Raw genomic sequence first — 19154 nt, 5'->3', positions numbered from 1 at the left:
GATGTCCTTAGGTTTGTTAGGTTTAAGTAGTTCTAAGTTCTAGGGGACTGATGACCATAGATGTTAAGTCCCATAGTGCTCAGAGCCATTTGAACCATCAAAATTACGGCCAACGCTGACCTTCCTTCTAAAAGACAAAACGTCAAATACACAGTAATCTGAAACGAAGTTCCTCGACTAAGCCGGCCGGAGTTGCCGTGCGGTTCTAGGCGCTGCAGTCTGGAGCCGAGCCACCGCTACGGTCGCAGGTTCGAATCCTGCCTCGGGCATGGATGTGTGTGATGTCCTTAGGTTAGTTAGGTTTAATTAGTTCTAAGTTCTAGGCAACTGATGACCTCAGAAGTTAAGTCGCATGGTGCTCAGAGCCTCGACTAAGTGAAAGCGTGCATGCTACCGTAAAGTTAGAGTAAAGACGACACAAAACAGAAGTAGACCTCACACAGGTCAATTTGTTGCCTCATTTGGCCATTTCTAATCCTTCGTGTGGCCGTGAAAAAACTGACAAAAATTATTCCTCAAATCTCTTATTAAGTTTATCTTAATTACACTGAATACTTTCAAGCAAATAAACCCTTTTTTGCAGAACTAGACTTCACACTGGTCAACTTGATACCCCATTTGTCCACTTCCGACTCTTCGTTTGATTATGAAAATTCGGACAAAAAACTACTGTGCAATATATTGGGAGTCTTATTTTCGCACCATTCAATCATTTGACCAACCACATCTGCTTAAATACACTGTAATTGATGAAGTGTAGCAATATAAACAAAAACGGTAAACTCATTTGAAGTAAATTGATGATGTCAGACTACATAAACAAGTAAATCAATATTATGCAACAGGATAGAGGATTGTAGGAAGATTACGTACAAAAAAGACTGTGGAGCGAGCTGCTCATATATCTCGCCTTATTCGTGTTATACAGTAAAGAAGAACAACTTGAAGACAAATATTGGAATATTTATTATTTTGTCTTTGATGTGAACTAAACTTTTCAACATTAATGGAAATAGAGACTACAAATTTGCTGTGATAGAGCCTTAACCAAAATCATTTTGAATATCGTGTCAGATAGCACATAAGAAAAGTGCTTAGATTTTAGAACAAATAATGTCACATGTTTTTGGTATCTATTGCAGAGCGTAATTCATGCGTCATGTTTCTTAACAAAAAAAGCCGTTATCTAAGAAAATTATTACGAATCTGTCCCACTGTATCTATTTGTCATCTTCATTTCCATCTCTCTTCCATCTTTCATTACCGGAGCTGTTTTATTTCCCCCTTATCCTCTCTCTCTCTCTCTCTCTCTCGTTCTTAACTTTCTCTTTCGTGTGTCTCCCTGTGTCTCATTTTCTCTCACTATGATTTTCTGTCTGAAGTCATCTCTCTCTGTATCGCACACACTCACGCATACATACACACTACAAACAAACATATCCTTTCTCTCTTTCTGTATCTCGTTAACTCACTCTATCCCCTCTGACGTGACACTTCACTTCATTTATAGTTTCCTGACACGTGTATATTAGACACGTCATTTACAGTTTTAGAGCTGGGAGATACTGAATAAATCTTAAATGAATGTGGTTCTGTTAATCGCACGCAGCTTTATCATAATGTAGTTTTCGATAGCAGTTGTTGAGCCTTGTGCATCAGTTTCTGAAGCTATGTATAGCATTTCTGTTAAATACAGGGCTATTACAAATGATTGAAGCGATTTCATAAATTCAGTGTAGCTCCATTCATTGACATATGGTCACGACACACTACAGATACGTAGAAAAACTCATAAAGATTTTTCGGCTGAAGCCGCACTTCAGGTTTCTGCCGCCAGAGCGCTCGAAAGCGCAGTGAGACAAAATGGCGACAGGAGCCGAGAAAGCGTATGTCGTGCTTGAAATGCACTCACATCAGTCAGTAATAACAGTGCAACGACACTTCAGGACGAAGTTCAACAAAGATCCACCAATGCTAACTCCATTCGGCGATGGTACGCGCAGTTTAAAGCTTCTAGGTGCCTCTGTAAGGGGAAATCAATGGGTCGGCCTGCAGTGAGCGAAGAAACAGTTGAACGCGTGCGGGCAAGTTTCACGCGTAGCCCGCGGAAATTGGCTCATGCCACAACTGGAGATCGAAAGCGCCGACTTCATCTTTCAACAGGATGGTGCTCCACCGCACTTCCATCATGATGTTCGGCATTTCTTAAACAGGAGATTGGAAAACCGATGGATCGGTCGTGATGGAGATCATGATCAGCAATTTATGTCACGGCCTCCACGCTCTCCCGACTTAACCCCATGCGATTTCTTTCTGTGGGGTTATGTGAAAGATTCAGTGTTTAAACCTCCTCTACCAAGAAGCGTGCCAGAACTGCGAGCTCGCATCAACGATGCTTTCGAACTCACTGATGGGGACATGCTGCGCCGAGTGTGGGAGGAACTTGATTATCGGCTTGATGTCTGCCGAATCACTAAAGGGGCACATATCGAACATTTGTGAATGCCTAAAAAAACTTTTTGAGTTTTTGTATGTGTGTGCAAAGCATTGTGAAAATATCTCAAATAATAAAGTTACTGTAGAGCTGTGAAATCGCTTCAGTCATTTGTAATAACCCTGTAATAATTTCTCACAATTCTGTTCAAAAATTCGTAGATTTTAAAGAGATATTCGGCAGCGATGGAAACAGAAATCAAATTAACATCTCACAACAATCATATAAGAACAATACAAATTTTATAGTAATGAATTTAACAAAGAGTGTTTGTAGGGCGCAACATTTTGTTGATACGAAAAAGTTTGTAAATTACAAAATTATCTCAGAGACTCAGTCACTCTTTTATGTCTGTTGTCTTTGTTTTGCCCGCAACGTTGGCGGACCCGTGATTACAGAGGGGTAGTTCTTCGCGCAGGTTCATGGAGAGTGAATGTATTAACGTGGGAATGGTCGCTAGTGTACTATAACATGTATATAATTTTAAACATCGACACACAACAGTAAATGGTATGAAAAGCCATTTGAAAAAAATTATTTCTCTACAGAAGCAACAACCTAAGGATCGAAACTTCCAGGCAGATTAAAACTGTGCGTGCGACCGAGACTCGAACTCGGGACCTTTGCCTTTCGCGGGCAAGTGCTCTACCATCTGAGCTACCGAAGCACGACTCACGCCCGGTACTCACAGCTTTACTTCTGCCAGTATCTCGTCTCCTACCTTCCAAACTTTACAGAAGCTCTTCTGCGAACCTTGCAGAACTAGCACTCCTGAAAGAAAGGATACTGCGGAGACATGGCTTAGCCACAGCCTGGGGGATGTTTCCAGAATGAGATTTTCACTCTGCAGCGGAGTGTGCGCTGATATGAAACTTCCTGGCAGATTAAAACTGTATGCCCGACCGAGACTCGAACTCGGGACCTTTGCCTTTCGCGGGCAAGTGCTCTACCATCTGAGCTACCGAAGCACGACTCACGGCCGGTGCTCACAGCTTTACTTCTGCCAGTATCTCGTCTCCTACCTTCTAAACGTCCCGAGTTCGAGTCTCGGCCGGGCACACAGTTTTAATCTGCCAGGAAGTTTCATATCAGCGCACACTCCGCTGCAGAGTGAAAATCTCATTCTGGAAACCTAAGGATCATTCTTTTGAATTAGGAAAATGGATCTAAGAAAAACTATAATGCAACACAAACAATAAAGATCGCAAGATTAATATAAAATCTTAGTATTGTTTTCAGTTGACATTGAAATCCTTATCTGCTGAGACTGTTTCTTCTTAAGCTTATCCATTACAGATCTTTAAGGACTCGCAACTGTTTAGTCAAGATAAATACAGAAAACTGCAACCAGTCACTTTTTTGAATTATTTATTTATTGCATGAACCGGTTTTCGAATGTTTATAGGCTCATCCTCAAACGGTGCATATGAGTTGTTCTGTGGAATGGAGAACCTCAATGTGACAGTGGAGAAAAGTATTCGTACAGACCCTTCATCACTGAAGACATGTGGGATATAATGGATATAATGACTCTAGGAACAGGTGATACATAAAAGTATATCCAGACTTTTGTTGTGTATTTTATGTTAAGGCAGAATTCGTTATCGTGCATACTCGTAGGGGGGGTACAAATTGTAGATGTTTCAAAGTGGCCCTGAGGCAAAAAGCGTGTTCCACCGACACGTCACAGAGCATTACATTTTGAAATAGCTACAGTACGCACCCTCCTGAAGGTGAGTCTGTGATGATTCGAAAAACGGTTCACGCAATCAATAACTATTTCAAAAAAAGCGACGGGTTGCAGTATTCTGTATTTAAATTTTTTTTTCTACATAAGGTGCTTAGTGTGCGTTAAGTGTCTGGATAGTGTAGTATTTTCGCTCACCGTCTGCGTCCAGCTCGTCGACGACCTCCTGCAGCGTGTCCGCGTCCAGCTTGATGCCCAGCATGTCCAGGATGGTCTGCACCGTGTCTATGGTGATGTAGCCCTTCTTCTCGTGGTCGAAGGCGTCGAACGCCTTTTTCAGGACTGGAGCAGAAAACGAATGGCCGTTATGACAACTACATTTCAGCATTCCTTTCGCAAGCTACGAATACAATGTAGCAATTGGATTGGAATCTTTGCTCTGTGGAATGGAAAACCTCAATCTGACCGCGAAGAAAACTGTTCATACAAACTCTCAATCACTAAATACTTGGGGGAACTTACATGTGGTGGATATAATGACTTCAGTGTCAAGTATTAGATAAAAGTATATTTTAGGTTAATGTTGAATTCGTTATCGCGTAAATTGCACCAACCGAAAAGTTTCTCTGAAGCAACATATTGGTTTCGCATGCTGTTGTAGAGAATGCTCGCATCTAGATATCTCCTACACCGTCTTGTCACCTAATGGTAAAAAAGTCAGCGACTGATCATGGCGATCAAACGGTTTCAGTTGAAGTGCTTTGACGTTGGGCAGCTTGAAAATGGTTGTCAGAGGATTGAAGACTGCGACAGCTGGATACTAAATTCCAAGTCTGATATGCGCAATTATTTGGTGCTACGTTTTCATTGATTGGGAAGTCAACGGCTCTAATGTTTGACGAGCGTAACCTGTCAGATCCATAGACAATGACCAGTTTCGTGTCCATTTGTATAATAAAAAGAATATAAGAAGAAGAACTGATTTTTTTTTCTCCATTAGTGCATGCAATTTCCTACACGTACGTGCCTGCAACTTCAAAATGGACGTTTACTTAAAGCAAGTCGAGACTTAAAACAAAATTAAATTTAAAATTCAGCAGTGATAGAATTTGGCCCTGTGGCATCCTCTTTCTTATTGATGTCAAGGCTACTGCTCTCAAAATAGGTTTTTTCCCTTGGCCAGCAATTGCATTCGATAAGTGACATTTCAATATTACGTTCATGGAGCAGCAAGATTTTTGTTCTACTCACCTTGTATCTGTTCTGGAGGAAGGTCATCCTGAAATAAGAAACAATAGAATTAGTGACGGGTGCGTAAAATCCAAAGTGTTTATAGTGACTGAAAATCAAGGCAACAGCTGAGAAATATTTTAGCCTGAAAAACTTACTTGAAATGATAAATTATAAATAAATATAAGTTATGTAAATTAAATACTGTTTTTTGCGACGTCAATGAACGGGTTATTAGCTTTTATCTTTATTTGAAAGCATCTTCAGTGGTCACTGTAACAAAATGGTTTTTTCTTACAGTTTTGTTTGCTAGGATCGTGAACAGTTCACATATTTTAAGTTACTTCTACAAACAGTATTAACTATTATATTTACTCACGGTTTTCTGTCGCTTACGTCATTCTTTCTGTTCTTCTACATGTATGTTATAGGTTTTAGCACACAGAAGTTTCACTGACACTAAATATATTCACGGTTTTCTGTTGTGACGAACGACTGCCATCTCTCCTTTTCGAGTGCTTTTGTTTTGCTATTGCGGGAATGCATTCGTCGTTTGTTATCATAGCAGTTCGATCGTCTGCTGCTGCTCTGTATGTACGAGTTTTTATATTTTTTGCTGGTGTATGTGTTTATATTTTCCGACGTGTGTGTGTGTGTGTGTGGGTGTGTGTGTGTGTGTGTGTGTGTGTGTGTGTCTGTCTGTCTGTCTGTGTGTGTGTCTGTGTGTGTCTGTGTCTGTGTATTTGAAGGTAGCTAACATGTTCTAACTATTGTCTGTCTAAATTATTAGCCGGCCTGGGTGGACGAGCGGTTCTAGGCGCTACAGTCTGGAACCGCGCGACCGCTACGGTCGCAGGTTCGAATGCTGCCTCTGGCATGGATGTGTGTGATGTCCTTAGGTTAGTTACGTTTCAGTAGTTTTCTAGGGGACTGATAACCTCAGAAATTAAGTCCCATGTGCTCAGAGCCATTTAAAACTTTTTTTTTTGTAAATTATTTCTTTGCTATGGTACAGTAGTAGGTGATATAGAGTGGGGATACTACCAAGTTTGTGATATTATTTTGTGATGTCTATGGGGGTTTCTATTTATCTATAATATGTTTTATTAATTCAAATAACGTTTGTTTGCTGGTGTTTATCTGGTAATTTATTGTGTGTTTCCTCTCTGTTATAGCTGTTTGGACTTGGAAGTTCTATTGTAGGGATAGCACATGCTTTTTGTTACTAAATCTGACTGTTTTCATTTCCTGTCCAGCTGTGGTGGGGGTTTTATTGCTGAAGGTGCTCTGCAAATATTGAATGGCTGGTACCATACTTCTAGGCCTTTTTATATTCTTTATACCTTATTTCAAGGGTCTGTTGATCTGCCCTAAGTACAGAGCATCGTATCTGTTACACTAGAGTTGGTAAATGCCAGATTTTTGGTGTATATCAGTGTCATCTTCCTTCTTTAGACATTTCTGTATTAAGTTATAACAACTCAATACAAAAAAGTGCAAAGAACTAGATGACACTGACATACACCAAAAATCTCGGTACAGAAAAGTGTAAAGAAGGAAGATGACATTGATGTATACAAAAAATCTCACTGCAAAAAAGTCTAAAGAAGGAATATGACACCGACATATACCAAAAATTTGCCATTTATAATAACTCAGTACAAAAATAGCCAAAGAAGGAAGATGATACTGACATATACCAAAAATCTGGCATGTATAATAACTCAGTACTTGAATATTTAAACAATGTGTAATTTAAGTATCTAGTGGTACAGCTACGAATTGGTAAATGAAATGGGACAAACAAAATAAATCAAAAGCACAGAAGGCGATTCCAACATTGATGCATCTTTTATCTCGTATAGGGACCATGAGAATAAGATTTGAGAGACCATAAAGTCTACCGAGTCACATAAACAGCCGTTTTTCTCTCGCTCAGTAAGTAGATGAAAGAGGACTGAAACTGGCAATGTTGGTACGAAGTGTATTCAGTCATGTTTTGTACAATGGGCTGCAGAATACAAAAGATAAAAGCCGTGAAACTAACATTTCCATCGAATTGTTGCCCAGCCTTTGCGAAAACTGATCGAGCGGTCTGCGTTTCCGGACTGTTTTTCACACTCACACAAATCTCCATTTCGGCAACATACGGAACATGAAAATGAGACGCTTAAAGTTCTAAGTGAGTTTTGTTATTTGGGGAGCAAAATAACTGATGATTGTCGAAGTAGAGAGGACATAAAATGTAGACCGGCAATGGCAAGCAAAGCGTTTCTGAAGAAGAGAATTTTGTTAACATCGAGTATAGATTCAAGTGTCAGGAAGTCGTTTCTGAAAGTATTTGTATGGAGCGTAGCCATGTACGGAAGTGAAACATGGACGATAAATAGTTTGGACAAGAAGAGAATAGAAGCTTTCGAAATGTGGTGCTACAGAAGAATGCTGAAGATTAGATGGGTAGATCACATAACTAATGAGGAGGTATTGAATAGAATTGGGGAGAAGAGGAATTTGTGGCACAACTTGACTAGAAGAAGGGATCGGTTGGTAGGACATATTCTGAGGCATCAAGGGACCACCAATTTAGTACTGGAGGTCAGCGTGGAGGGTAAAAATCATAGAGGGAGACCAAGAGATGAATACACTAAACAGATTGAGAAGTATGTAGGTTGCAGTAGGTACTGGGAGATGATGAAGCTTGCACAGGATAGAGTAGCATGGAGAGCTGCATCAAACCAGTCTCTTCACTGAAGACTACAACAACAACAGTATGGTACATGTGGTTTACTTATTTATTGCCATCAGTGTTCTCACTGGTTTGATGACCCGTCACAATTTCCTATCCCTGTACTTCAGAGTACCGCTTGCATTCATCGTCCTCAATTATTTGCTGGATGTATTCCCAGCTCTGTGATCCGCTACAGTTTTTACCCCCTAGAAATCACTCTAGAACCATGGTAGTTATTCCCCGAAGTTTAACAGACATCATAACATTTTAGCATTCTGTCCCTTCTTGTCAGTGTTTTCCATATGACCCTTTCTTCGTCGATTCAGCAGAGGGCCACTTATATATATATACAGGGTGAGTCACCTATCATTACCGCTGGATATATTTCGTAAACCACATCAAATACTGACGAATCGATTCCACAGACGAACGTGAGGAGAGGGGCTAGTGTAATTGGTTACTAAAAACCATAAAAAAATGCAGGTAAGTATGTTTTTTAACACAAACCTACGTTTTTTTTAAATGGAACCCCGTTAGTTTTGTTAGCACATCTGAACATATAAACAAATACGTAATCAGTGCCGTTTCTTGCATTTTAAAATGTTAATTACATCCGGAGATATTGTAACCTAAAGTTGACGCTTGAGTACCACTCCTCCGCTGTTCGATCGTGTGTATCGGAGAGCACCGAATTACGTAGGGATCCAAAGGGAACGGTGATGGTCCTTAGGTACAGAAGAGACTGGAAGAGCACATTATGTCCACATGCTAACACCTATTTATTGGTCTTTTTCACTGACGCACATGTACATTACCATGAGGGGTGAGGTACACGTACACACGTGGTTTCCATTTTCAATTACGGAGTGGAATAGAGTGTGTCCCGACATGTCAGGCCAATAGATGTTCAATGTGGTGGCCATCATTTGCTGCACACAATTGCAATCTCTGGCGTAATGAACGTCGTACACGCCGCAGTACATCTGGTGTAATGTCACCGCAGGCTGCCACAATACGTTGTTTCATATCCTCTGGGGTTGTAGGCACATCACGGTACACATTCTCCTTTAACGTACCCCAGAGAAAGAAGTCCAAACGTGTAAGATCAGGAAAACGGGTTGGCCAATTTATGCGTCCTCCACGTCGTATTAAACGCCCGTCGAACATCCTGTCAAGGGTCAGCCTAGTGTTAATTGCGGAATGTGCAGGTGCACCGTCATGCTGATACCACATACGTCGACGCGTTTCCAGTGGCACATTTTCGAGCAACGTTGGCATACGCGATGTATGTTGCAGCTGTTTGGGCCCCTGCAATGAAGTGAGGAAAATGTTTCAAGCGTCAAATTTAGGTTACAATATCTCCGGATGTAATTAACATTTTACAATGCAACAAACAGCACTGATTACGTATTTGTTTATATGTTCAGATGTGCTAACAAACCTAACGTGGTTCCATTTAAAAAACGTAGGTTTGTGTTAAAAAACATACTTCCGTGCATTTTTGTATAGTTTGTATTAAACAATTACACTAGCCCCTCTCCTCACGTTCGGTCTGTGGAATCGGTTCGTCAGTATTTGATGTGGTTTACGAAATATATCCAGCGGTAACGTTAGGTGACTCATCCTACATATATATATATCCAACAAGAAAATCGGGCTCCAACCCGTGCGGGAAGACGTCAGATGTGCAACGTAATCTACAGAGGCGTCATTGTGTGATGTCATTTGATCGTTTCATGTACAGAGTATAGCCAAAATAATGTGGACAGTGGTAGTAATGGGATGGTTGTGTTTGATAGTCAACAACGCATGTGAAGTACGTGTCCTGCTGGGCTGTGCGTGTTCACTACGGACTAGGCATGAGTTGACGTTGTTTAGACTGGTGCAGACTTCGTATTTGCACTAAGAGGCCGAGGTTGGCACTCAATGAGAGACCTAACAGAGCTCCAAAGATGGCAGATTGTGGGGGCCCGATTAGCTGGAGCATCAGTAACCAAGGAAGACAACTTACTGAGCGTTTCAAGAGCAGCTGTATCCACAGTCATCACAGCCTACACAAAACATGGAAAGACACCATCGTGTAAACGTAATAGTGGGCGTAGATCACAACTAAATGACACAGACTGTTGTAAACACGAATTGTGTCAAAACAACACAAAACTGCAGCGGCTAAAATGACTGCAGAGCTCAATGTCCATCTCTGAGACCGCGTATCTGTCAAGACTGTGCGCCGAGAGCTCCATAAAACGAATGTTCATAGGCGAGCTGCTATAGCAAAATCTTTACTGAGGACAACCAATGCAAAGAAGCGTAAAACACAGTGTTAGGAGCATAAGTCCTGGACAGTTGATCAGTAGAAACACGTCATATGGTCCGACGAGTGTACGTTTTACTTATTTGCAACATCGGGCCGGGTTTATGTCTGGAAAACACCAGAAGAAGCCTACAATCCTGGCTACTTGATTCCTGTGGTTGAGCATGGAGGTGGAAGTGTGATGGTGTGGGCAGCCATATCATGGTATTCTGCTGTTCCCGTCATTAATCTCAAAGGCCGTGTTAAGCCAACGATTATGTGAACATTTTAGGCAATCAGTTGCACCTCATGATTCATCATGATTCCAATGTTATTTCCCAACAATGATGCCATATTTCAGTAAGATAATGCACCCCTTCACACAGCCAGGACAAAAATCGTGGTGTGAGGAGCATGCAACTCAACTGCAGAGTCTTCCCTGGCCAGCACAGTCCCCGGACTTGAACATTATGGAACCCATGTGGGCGGTATTGAAGCGCAGACTCCAGAGCAGATATCCGCCTCCCTCGTCACTACAGGAGTTAGAAGAAGTTCTGATCGAAGAGTGGCATAACATTCCACTGGAGACTGTACAATCATTGTATGCCAGTATTCCAAGAAGAATCGCAGCTGCATTATGGGGGCCCAAGCCTTTATTAATTAACCATTCCCAAGTAAGTATAGGTGTTCATATTATTTTCCCTATCCCCCGTAAGTACTGAATTTTGAAAACTTACTGGCCCGCAAAAATATGCAGGAAGTCACTATTAGTGCCCTCGTCCGAAATTTGAGTCGCTTTGATTTCCTAGTAACGTAGGAACGGGACCGTATGAGTACACAGTGTTCTTGTGTATAACGTTACCTTCCGAGACCCGTCTACAAAGACTAGAAGAAAATAACAGCAATAGCCGAACATCGTGTGTTCAGAGTCTTGCAACACTGTGCTCAACCCTAAGGTCGTTTTGAACACTGCAGTGTTTCACAATGCTTAATCCTACCAAACGCGGTAGCCACTTACTTCTCTCCGAACTTTGGACTGACTTAACCAGCCAGTAACAAAGGAATCTACTGTTTGCCTCGGATTCTGATCCACTTTTTCAAACTGGCATTCATCTGAAACGTATATCACTGTCAAAGGTGGAAAAAGCGATGTAATTGCTACTGTTGTTGTTGTTCTTGTTGTTGTTACCATTGTTGTTTGTATGTGGTCTCAAGTCCGTTTCTATGCAGCTATTCACGCTACTCCGGCCTTTGCAAGTCTCTTCTCCTCTGGATTAATACTGCAACCTACATCTACTTCAGTACTTGTATGATTTTTGTAATCAGTTCGTACTCTATGTCTACATTTTTTTCAACGTCACACAATTCTCTCCATTACTGACCTAACTATTCCTTGATGCTTCAAGACGTGGCCTATCATGGTATCTCTTCTCTCAGTCAAATTGTGCCGTAAAACTGCCCCTGAACCGTGCAGTGTGCTGCGATGGGTTGGCCTGAGTGAGTCAACGATTCACAGATAGCCTGCCGTACCGTAGGTGCAACCTCATCAAAGCAGTGTCAGACAAGAGCCTAAGAAATGATTCTTGAACAGGGGTACCGACATTTTCTGTAGTTACAGGGCAACAGTCTGCCCGATTTACTGATCTCGCCATGTATCATTAGCTAACATTGTTTTGTTATGTTGGTACTGCGCACTGCTAAAAGCAAGACAACACCCAGTGTACTTCCCGAGGATATACAGCTTTGGTTTTATGATAATGTCGTCCTCCAGTGTTTTCCGGAGAGAAAATAGTCCTCTATTTGGATATCCGGACGGGGACTACTTAGCATTTTGTTATAAAAAATAAAAAATCTAGCTTTGGATAAAGGGAATGTTAGATCTCTTAACCGAGTAGGCAGGTAGACAATCTGAAAAGAGAACTGAATAGATTAGATATGGGCTGCTGAGACTCAGTGAAGTGCGGAAGCAGGAACAACGTGGTTTCTGGCCTGGTGACTCCCGAGTTATCAACACGAAATCGAATAGACGTGCTGGTAACCTAACACGAAGAGCGTAGCGGATAGTTCGCCATAGCCAAAAGGACAAAAAGCCGCGACACACCACAGCAATACATGAATACAGAATGAACCAGAACTGTACCGACAAACCATTAGAGGTTGCTCGGGGATATTTCCTGACAAGAACCGTCACCAAATTGACCTCATGTTTTAAGGAGAAAATAAGGAAATTTGAAAGATTTAAGCCCCAGCAATCGGTCTCATGCGGAAATCTGGGTCATAATTCTGATATTACGCAGTTAAGACCTTCTGGAAGTACAGCTTTTAAATTTTCGCGCATACGGTTTACCACTCGCTTTTGCCCACTGCAGCCGCCTAATGTCATAGTGTGAAGTACTGTACGGCGGAGTCACGACCAGAGACCTTCTATTCGTGGGATGTTGAAGCCGAGGGACGAGGGGGAGGAGAAGGAAGATGGACACATGTGCCCAGCGTTGTTTGGAATCTTGTTCTAGGACACGTTATTCTACCCCAAAAGTAATAATTAATGTGAGTATGTAGTATGTCAGCCCCAGCACATATACGTTCAACATTCCCGCCAGGTTAGCCGAGAGCGCTAACGCGCTGCTTCCTGGACTCGGGTAGGCGCGCTGGCCGCAGATCGAATCCGCCTGGCGGATTAACGACGTGCCGGCCAGCTTGGACGTGGTTTTTAGGCGGTTTTCCACATCCCACTAGGTGAATACCGGGCTGGTCCCCACGTCCTGCCTCAGTTACACGACTAGCACTATTTTATGGCTTACATTAGACACAGACAGCTGGGGTAAACTAATTCCGTCCTGGGGGGTATGGGGTGGCACCAGGAAAGGCATCTGGTCACCCTCTGACAGTAACATCACCAAATCTGTAGTAAAAAGGCCGACCCCACGTCTAAATTGGGACAAAGGCGCCAAGAAAATGATGATGATGATTCTCATACTGATATTCTGCAGCTGCGTGTACGCCTCAAAATCAAAATGTATTAACCCAAGCAACTGAAGAATTATTATGAAGTAAAGTTGACGATTTTCGATTTACAATTTAATCACGCCAGTCGTATTGAATAATAGCGCATCTCCTGCAAATGCAATCTAATTTAACGTGCCAGCTTTAAAATACAAAGAAAATATGATGTTAATAATTAAATGGCGCTGCGCTGCGTCTTTAATGAAGCACTCATTCGTTTCATTCAGTCACATTGCAGTTGTGAATCGCAACATCTAAATGTTCAAAGCCAAAAGATCTCTGGCACCAGCTGCTGCAGGTTAGAAACAGCGCCGGTTGCTGTTGACGTGGTGAACAAAGTACGCTACGAATGTCAAAACAGTATTTCACAAACCTCATACTCCACTGCACATTACTTGGCGACCAGCATTAAGCGGCTGCAACGGGACTGAACGAGTGACAAGTTGCGCATGCGCATGTTTAAAAGCTGTACTTTCAGAAGGTCGTAACTGCGTTCTCTTAGAATTACGGCCCAAATTTTCGCGTGGTATCGGTTGCTCGGGCTGATACCTCGCAAGTGTAGTTATATAATTTTTTCGATTTGATACTGCAATCAATCTTGTTTCTGTGAGAGAACCTCCGTAACAGTGAAGAAGCCACAACCAAAACGTGCACCACGCAACACAGAGTAATGCGACAACTCTAACGCCGCACAGGGAGCAACTGAAAAGGAACGCAACGGTCAGGCGATCTACGAGTATAGGCAACTGGTTGCCGACCAACTGGCAACGCTGCCCCGCATATGGGGTAGCTCTGAAAAGGGAACCTTCAGTTGTCGTGTTGAGTGCACAGGGGGTATTGTTTGTCGCACCCGAGATTCTTTTGGCTACACTCTGCATGTCGAGCACAGATTCAGGTTCAGAGGGAGATATGCTTCTGTATTATTACTTCACACGAATAAGAAAACGAAGGAAGTTTTGGATTGATCCGTACATTGAAAGAAACTTAAACTATAGACTGTATGTAGCAGTCAAGTAGCTGTAGACAGACAGAATCGAAATTCATAGCTCTTTATAGAACGACTAAACAGTGCTATCGTCATTTGGCGCAGTTAATTTCTTCCGCCATAGCACATCGTTACTTATATTTTGAAAACCCAGATAACGTATCCCGAGTTTTACATACACGGAAATGTGGCGATGGTGGTTTGTGCTCGTTACATCATTTGTATATGAGCACAATTGTATTTACGAGTACCGGAGATCTGTGGCTTTGCAGTGTTCGCTTCCACTTGAGAATTTAATTTTACAGTACGACAATGTCTGTCACACAAGAGAATACAGGGTGAGTCCAAAAGGACTGTACAACTTTGAAATGATATAGAAATTTATTGAGATAACTTACATAATGGGTAGATGTGTCATTTTGCAGCAAAAAAACTTAAGTTTAAATTATGTAGTGCATCAGTACCCCATTCGGCCACCAGGAGCGCCAGTGTAGTGCACACTTACACTAGCTCTTTCTTCTTCGTGGAAAAAACTGTCCCTGGTATTGTGTAACTCTGTCCGCCGCCGTAGCGTATCGGTAGCGTTACCGCCTACCACGCAGGGGCCAGGTTCGATTCCCGGCAGGGGACTGGGTGTTGTGTGTCCTTGATCATCCTTTTCATAATTATTGACACGCAAGTCGCCGAAGTGGCGTCAACTAAAAAGGACTTGCAATAAGGAGGCCAAACTCCTCCGAAAGGGGCCTCCCGGCCAACAATGCCATCCGATCATTTTTTCATTTGTCTATCTCCATAGGCTTGAAAATTTTTTAATTCCTCAGATCGATGAAGATGACCGAGATGGGATGGTTTACCACCAACAAGACGGCGCTACACCTCATTTCCTCACGGAAGTTCAAGATTTCCTCGGTAATCCCAGGTCGGTGTATCGACTGTGAAGGGCCATTCGCATGGCCCTCTCGCTGCCCAGACTTGACACAGTCGATTTCTTTCCCTGGGTTTTCATTAAAGACCGTGTGTATGTTCCTCCCCTACCAAACAATTTAGCCGACCTGAGAAATCGAATCTACGCTGCCGTTGCACGAGTTACGCCCGATTTGCTGCGACAACTGTGGGAAGAAATTGATTATCGGTGGAATGTTTGCCGTATCACAAATGGTTGTCACATCGAAGCAAAATTACACTTCACACTTTTACGTTCAAATTCAAATGGCTCTAAGCACTATGGGAGTTAACATCTGAGGTCATCAGTCCCCTAGACTTGAAACTACTTAAACCTAACTAACCTAAGGACATCAGACACATCGATGCCCGAAGCAGGATTTGAACCTGCGACCGTAGCAGTCGCGCGGTTCCAGACTGAAGCGCCTACAACCGCTCGGCCACCGCGGCCGGCCACTTTAACGTGAAAGTTGAGGTTGTTTGCAACAAAATGACACATTACCAGTTGTGTATATTATCTGAATGAATTTCTGCATCACTGCAAAGTGATGAAGTCCTTTTTGACTCATCTTGTACTAATGGTACAATTTTCAGTTTTTTTGTACATTTGCTGCCACTGACATACCGATAAATTTATTTGAAGCAATTTATGTACATGATACTACACACGTCATATGAAATTCTTTTCCCACTTCACATCCCGCTTTCTCTGTCAGATCTCTTCTGTAGTAGCCTGGGGGCTTATAGTTGTATATCATGGAATGTTTTTCGATTTTTCGTACAAACGTAATGTTCACAATCTTCTTGTTGACCTTTAAAGTAAACCAATACTCAACTGGTATGTAGAAGAGCTTCTGCGAAGTTTGGAAGGTGGCAGACGAGGTACTGGCTGAATTAAATCTGTGAGGAAGGGGCGTGAGTCGTGCTTGCGTAGCTCAGTTGGTAGAGCACTTGCCTGCGACTGGCAAAGGTCCCGAGTTCGAGTCTCGGTACGGCACACAGTTTTAATCTCCCAGGAAGTTTCATATCAGCGCGCACTCCGCTGCAGAGTGAAAATCTCATTCTCTAAACCAGTACTCAACTGTTTTCGAGGACACGACGCGTCTCGGATCGCATAGCAACGCGGGCGCCGAATCTCTGGCAACGCGTTTAAGCGAACGACTGGAGAATCACTGTGCAGGCGCGCTGTCTGTGGAGCATTGTTTAGCTACACAGGAAGCGATTCGCTGCGACCCGTGGGCAACACACACACACATCGGCAAAGAGTTGCTTGTGAGTCGCTCCGTGTGCGGAAACACTGAACTGCAATATGGCTGCCTCGACGCGCGGACAGTTGAACATAGCGTCATCGTGGCGCTGTTCCATTGTTTTCAGCGAACCTACACGCGAGGCGCATATCGACAAACTCCACACAGCTGTTTATATTAACGTACAACTAACATTGTTGTAAAAACAAAGCCAAGACAGAACCGAGCAGTACCGAATGTAGGTTTGAAGGCGAAGAGTAAAATGTCTACTACTGTTGTCAACAGCTGGAAGCGTGAGCGAATGGAAACAAGACACGCCGCATACTGTCGACATTTTCACTATAACGCACTGTTTTAACTGTTTACAGAGCCGCTGGAGACGGTGGGTCTCGTAAGGGGTCCGTAGGCCTTTACTATAACTTTGCACTCGGCACAGGTCGATAGGGCGAACAATCGATTGTGTTGCGAGAGCGAGTGTCGAGATGCGCCAGAGTGGTAGGCGGGAATGGTGTGTGTGTGTGTGTGTGTGTGTGTGGAGGCCATTAATTGGAATACAGGGTTTTAACCGAGAAGGGTGTCACCATCGCCGTGGTTAGACCCCTAAATAATAAATAAATACCGGGAAAGTGATGAAGTGTCTTTATAAAAGTGTTCAATGACGTTACTAGTGCCGATATATAGTTTTGCGTCTGCCACGCCAGCCTAACCTTGGATTGCAGTGTTGGATGCAGTGATGGATTAGCGTGTGACGATAATGGCAAATGAAGAAAGCCTCTGCTGAGATTAGCCGTAATTAGATATGTATGGCGAAGGCAGTGGCTGTCTCCTTTTTGTGTTTTGAGAAGAATATAAGTTCGTAATTAGTAAAACTGTGTTGGTGTTCCTCATTACCATACATTCAGTATTACAGTATTGAACAGGACGAACTGGAAAGTAACAACTTCCGTAGCAGTCGATTCCGATTACCAGCCCCATTAGGTTCACGGTCATGTTAATAATAAATATTGGGCTGGCTCTGAGCACTATGGGACTTAACTTCTAAGGTCATCAGTCCCCTAGAACTTAGAACTACTTAAACCTAACTAACCTAAGGACATCACACACGTCCATGCCGGAGGCAGGATTCGAACCTGCGACCGTAGCGGCTGCGCGGTTCCAGACTGTAGCGCCTTTATCCGCTTGGCCACCACGGCCGGCCAAATATTGGGCTGCTATTCGATCAGATCAGGTCGGGATAAAAACGGAGGTGTTACAGTCTCTTACCTCAAAATGCTCAGAAGCTATCCCTGATCAACGTCTTTAAGTCTTTCCGGTCTCACCTTGTATATGCCAACTAGTACAGCGGATGATGAAGTAATTTAAATGCGTGATCGATTTGCTTGTTACTGACTGGCAATGTCAGTTCAACATTACGATACGAAGAAAAGCAGCACAGTAGTCGAACCAATCCTACTATTAACAGAGTATTTACTTCAAGAATCGTCGTATGATACTTATCCAATTAGCCTCCGAACCACACCGTATCCGTCACAATGCTGTGTCATTGCCCAGCACGCTGGAGTCGCATTAAAGTCTGATGTGGTCGCACACATAAAATAATTTTAATCAGACTGAGTAGATACGCCACGGGCACACACACACTGTGGAGCGCACAGTTCCCCGAAGTCGCGTCAGCATGCACGACAATCCGGAGTACAGTACTCGTCGTCAGACGTACCATGATGTCCGGTGGCGATGGTGCAGCGTTCTGTCGCTTCTCAACTACTGGGGCCGTTCGGCTGCGCGCACGTGGTTACTTAAACACTCTAATTTTATGACCGCCGTCGAAATAAGCGGCAGTAACTCAGCACGCGCTCTGCAATGCACTGTATTGTGCCCGTGGCACAACGTGTTGGGCCCGATATAGCGCTCGCATGACTGACATTTGACGCAGTCGTAAGCGTCCACAGGGCACATTCCTCGCCCACTGCATGCCGCGCCAGGGAGCACCGGCCGGCCTTACCAGCATAGTTCGCCAACTGCATCGTGTTAACTCGCTCGTGGACCATTTTCTTCCATCCGCAAAAAAATAGAAAAGAGATCTCTGTCTTCACTAATATGAGATCAGCACGCCATTCGTCCGTTTTCAAAACTTTTATATGCACTTTTACAGATCAATATTGATATCACGAGGAAATTATTTTGCATGATATTTCCGGAAAGATTGTTCAGTGATCAAAGATACAGGGTGTTTCAAAAATGACCGGTATATTTGAAACGGCAATAAAAACTAAACGAGCAGCGATAGAAATACACCGTTTGTTGCAATATGCTTGGGACAACAGTACATTTTCAGGCAGACAAACTTTCGAAATTACAGTAGTTACAATTTTCAACAACAGATGGCGCTGCGGTCTGGGAAACTCTATAGTACGATATTTTCCACATATCCAACATGCGTAGCAATAATATGGCGTAGTCTCTGAATGAAATTACCCGAAACCTTTGACAACGTGTCTAGCGGAATGGCTTCACATGCAGATGAGATGTACTGCTTCAGCTGTTC

The 19154-nt window shown here is 42.9% G+C and overlaps 1 protein-coding gene across 1 annotated transcript in view; it reads right to left on the bottom strand.

The window, feature by feature from the left end:
- The window catches only part of LOC126176774 (troponin C, isoallergen Bla g 6.0101-like), a 60721-nt gene extending 42321 nt beyond the window's left edge, over positions 1–18400 (bottom strand). The window contains exons 1-3 of the mRNA XM_049923944.1: positions 18327–18400; positions 5433–5460; positions 4380–4523 (exon numbers count right to left, since the gene is read on the bottom strand). Of these exons, the coding sequence (XP_049779901.1) occupies positions 4380–4523; positions 5433–5460; positions 18327–18329 (175 nt within the window). The 5' untranslated portion in view covers positions 18330–18400. The remainder of the gene's footprint in view (positions 1–4379; positions 4524–5432; positions 5461–18326) is intronic.
- Positions 18401–19154: the final 754 nt, after the last annotated feature.

This window comes from Schistocerca cancellata, chromosome 3 (genome assembly GCF_023864275.1).
Source record: "Schistocerca cancellata isolate TAMUIC-IGC-003103 chromosome 3, iqSchCanc2.1, whole genome shotgun sequence".
Taxonomy (NCBI): Eukaryota; Metazoa; Arthropoda; class Insecta; order Orthoptera; family Acrididae; genus Schistocerca; species Schistocerca cancellata.
Note: the sequence above shows the minus strand (reverse complement) of the source record. Positions and strands in the feature narration are given on the sequence as shown.